We start from the raw sequence: 3357 nt of genomic DNA, 5'->3' as shown, positions 1-3357 counted from the left end.
CTTACCCTTCCGGAGCACCTGAGATCACCCCTAGTTTTTGGTGGGGTTCGTGTTGTTTATTCTTTAGTTTTCTATGTTGTGTCATGTGTACTATTGTTTTTCTGTTTGTCTTTTTCATTTTTAGCCATGGCGTTGTCAGTTTGTTTTAGATTTATGAGTTTGACTGTCCCTTTGGTATCTTTCGTCCCTCTTTTAAATGAATGTTGAGTATTTAAGTATCATATGGCTTAAAGCTGAGTATAAATATATGCATTATAAAGCACACATCTGATCTTGTCATTTTGTGTAACTTAGAAAACAGAGTAGCAATACGGCCTTGTACCACACGTTACATTTTTGTATATCTAAATTTGTAAGCTTCAATAATTTTGTCATAGATAAATTGATACACAATAGTTATAAAATGTACCAGGTTTATAATGTTATACGATAGACGCGCGTTTCGTCTACATAAGACTCATCATATCAGTAACGCTCAGATCGAAATAGTTGTAAAGCTAAACAAGTACAAAGTTGAATGGCATTTAGAACCCAAAATCCCCCCCCCCCCAAAAAAATTGCCAAATACAGCTAAGGTAATCTGCAAAAGGGCAAAATAGTAATCTTGGAAGAAAATTAAGAGAACCTTTGAAAATTTACAGGTTAGCCTAATAAGTTTTTCAATAATGTGATTGGTTCCTTCACTGTCGTAATATGATCGTTCTTGAGTTTTTGGGTTTTTCAAAGTTCTATAACGAGTTCAGTTACGACCATTTTACACGAATAATTCAAATAACTCAACACTAATACACCAATCACACAAATTTAGTCTTCTGTGAATATGATAAAAAAACTTTGTCTGGAGTTCATTATCTATTCTCTTGTACTTTTTGCGTTTTATAAGCATTAAAAACTAATAGCAGAAAGATACCAAAGGACAGTCAAACTCATACATCGAAAATCGTCTAAAAAAGAAAAAGACACACAGACAAGTAATAGTAACAATACACAACATAGAAAACTAAAGACTAAACAACACGAACCCCAGAAAAAACTGGGGGTGATCTCAGGTGGTCCCGATCGGGTAAGCAGATTCTGCTGCACATGTGGTATCCGTTAAATATGTTAAAATGAAGTGATTGCATACTGCCAAACATATTTTTTCTTTGAATGATTTGACAGCTGAAACACCAAACTCCGAAACAGTGGTGACGTTGCTTCGCTAAACTATCATGTCAACGTAGCGTAGTAAAGAGGACGTAACCGCTGTTTCGGAGTTCGCTGAAACACACCAAACGACCACCGAAAAGGTAACTTTTTGAAATCGTGACAAATTTCTATATAATTCATTGCTCTGTAGAGCAACTCATTTTTACAGTTAACAAAAAAGGAAAATAATGAAGTTCCTTTTTATTATTCAATATTTTGTACCATAAGAAAAATTTAAGTAAGATAGAAAATGATCCATTTACATTGACCTTTCCTAGCATTGCTTTGAAAAAACTCGTCGTCATGAAAATACAACAAATACGACAATGATCTTGGTCCTCAAACAATTTGAACGGAAGACTTTTGATAGGAAAGTAAGTCTCTTAGTGTCAATTTCATAAATGTTCATTATTTTGAGGCTTTTTAATTTCATCGTCACTATTTCCGACTAGTTTAAACATGTTAAATTCGAAGTTTTCGTCATTTTTGGTTGTGCTTTGTTTATTTGTGTACAATTTCCAAAGTTTTTTAACAAGACCTGTAACTACTAAATCCATAGAATTTATTGCCATCACTCGCAATACAAACACTCCATCCTCACTCATGTAACTTTCTGCGAACTGGGCGCAGCGTTTTTTGTCATAACTTGTGTGAAGTGCGTTGTTTAATTGCAAGTACTGTTTGCAGAACTGTGTCTTGTTGAAGGTAAGCATTATCAGTTTAAACCACTTGAAAAAATTAAATATTGCTAAAATAGCAATGAAAAATAGCCAGAACCATATACCGATGAAGATCTTCTCGTTGAAATGGTTGATGGGTAAAACACATTGCACGGTAAATATCTGTACATTGTGAAGCTGTCTCAGCTGAAAATCGCAAAGAATTACTCTTGGAAATCTTGATGATTCCCGCCATGGCTTATTGCTGCTAAAATTTTCCAAAAACTCAAAACCATAAAAGTTAAAGTAAGTAGAAAGGAACGCACTCAAAAAAACTAATTGTCCTATTGCATTTAAAACATACAATATCTTGACGAATAGGTAAAGAACTACTAAATATTTCGATGCAATTTGTTTTGCTATACCAGTCTTTTTATTGTTGGCGATCAACCATTTGTCTATAAAATAAGCTAGGGATTGTATCGACTTTTCTTGATCCTCTATCGACCCAAGCTGTGATTCCTCTGCGAATTGTACTGCATTATCTAAATCAGTTCCAGATCTGCCGTTTAAGATACTCCAAACGAAATTCGGAAGTTGGAATAAGATTGCCATGAAAAGCAAGATCAATGGAACCCACTGATAATACGAAATTTGCGCATCCTGACTCTCGGAAATATTTCCTGGAATTTGATCAAACATAGGAACATAGAATGTTTTCTGCACCCAACAATAGTTTTTGGTGTAAGAAACCATCGAGTCTGTGAACTCTGCAGGAGCCCAACATTGTATCGGATCTTTAAAAAATTGAGCAAAACCAACTACAAATGCCAAGACGATAAACAACGAGGTTGTATAGACATAAGACATTCGGTCAATCTGGTCACCATTCGACCTCCCTCGAAACATCTAGAAGACAAAAAACAAATGCATGTTACAAAACAGAAAAATGTATATATTAATCAGATTTTTTTTTTATTATTATATACTTTCCAAAATTTCAGTAGAAACATGAAACACAAAATATTGAATTTGACTATATCAAAGACAAAACGTGTAGTGTACCTGAGTTTTTTAATCAATAGTTTATTTCTTTATTTTTAAAAAAGTAAAGCAAGTAATTGCCTTGAAAATCAACCCAATTGTATTAATGTATAGGTTTTTCTTTTTTTTTTTATATGTTTTCTAAAAATGCAGTTATTCAAAGCGATTTTCAATGATATTTGACATGTTCCTATTTGAAATGATAGCTTTACCACTTGTGCTTTTCTGAAAAGCCAAGGGCTCTACTATATAAAAATGACGTACAAACAATAGAGATATACATGTGTGTATAGAAAACATAACCAGAGATTTTGATTTGCATGAAGATAAGGACTAGTTGAAGCAGTTTTTTTCGGTACAGCAATAAATTCATTTAAGGGAGTTTCAAAATAAATTCATTTAAGGGAGTTTCAAAATAATTTCATTTAAGGAAGTTTCATCATATAACTTAGGAGTTCTACAATTT

The 3357-nt window shown here is 33.2% G+C and overlaps 1 protein-coding gene across 1 annotated transcript; it reads right to left on the bottom strand.

Annotated features, from left to right (window-relative positions):
- Positions 1-1387: 1387 nt before the first annotated feature.
- On the bottom strand, positions 1388-2748 carry LOC143059194 (innexin unc-9-like). The gene has a single exon (XM_076232684.1). It carries the CDS (start codon positions 2715-2717, stop codon positions 1584-1586), a length of 1134 nt encoding a protein of 377 aa, XP_076088799.1. The 5' UTR covers positions 2718-2748; the 3' UTR covers positions 1388-1583.
- Positions 2749-3357: the final 609 nt, after the last annotated feature.

This window comes from Mytilus galloprovincialis, chromosome 14 (genome assembly GCF_965363235.1).
Source record: "Mytilus galloprovincialis chromosome 14, xbMytGall1.hap1.1, whole genome shotgun sequence".
NCBI classification, from domain to species: domain Eukaryota; kingdom Metazoa; phylum Mollusca; class Bivalvia; order Mytilida; family Mytilidae; genus Mytilus; species Mytilus galloprovincialis.
Note: the sequence above shows the minus strand (reverse complement) of the source record. Positions and strands in the feature narration are given on the sequence as shown.

What these genes read in the sequence shown, in the direction of transcription:
- LOC143059194 (XM_076232684.1), bottom strand. Translation starts at nt 2,717, where the DNA reads ATGTCTTATGTCTATACAACCTCGTTGTTTATCGTCTTGGCATTTGTA.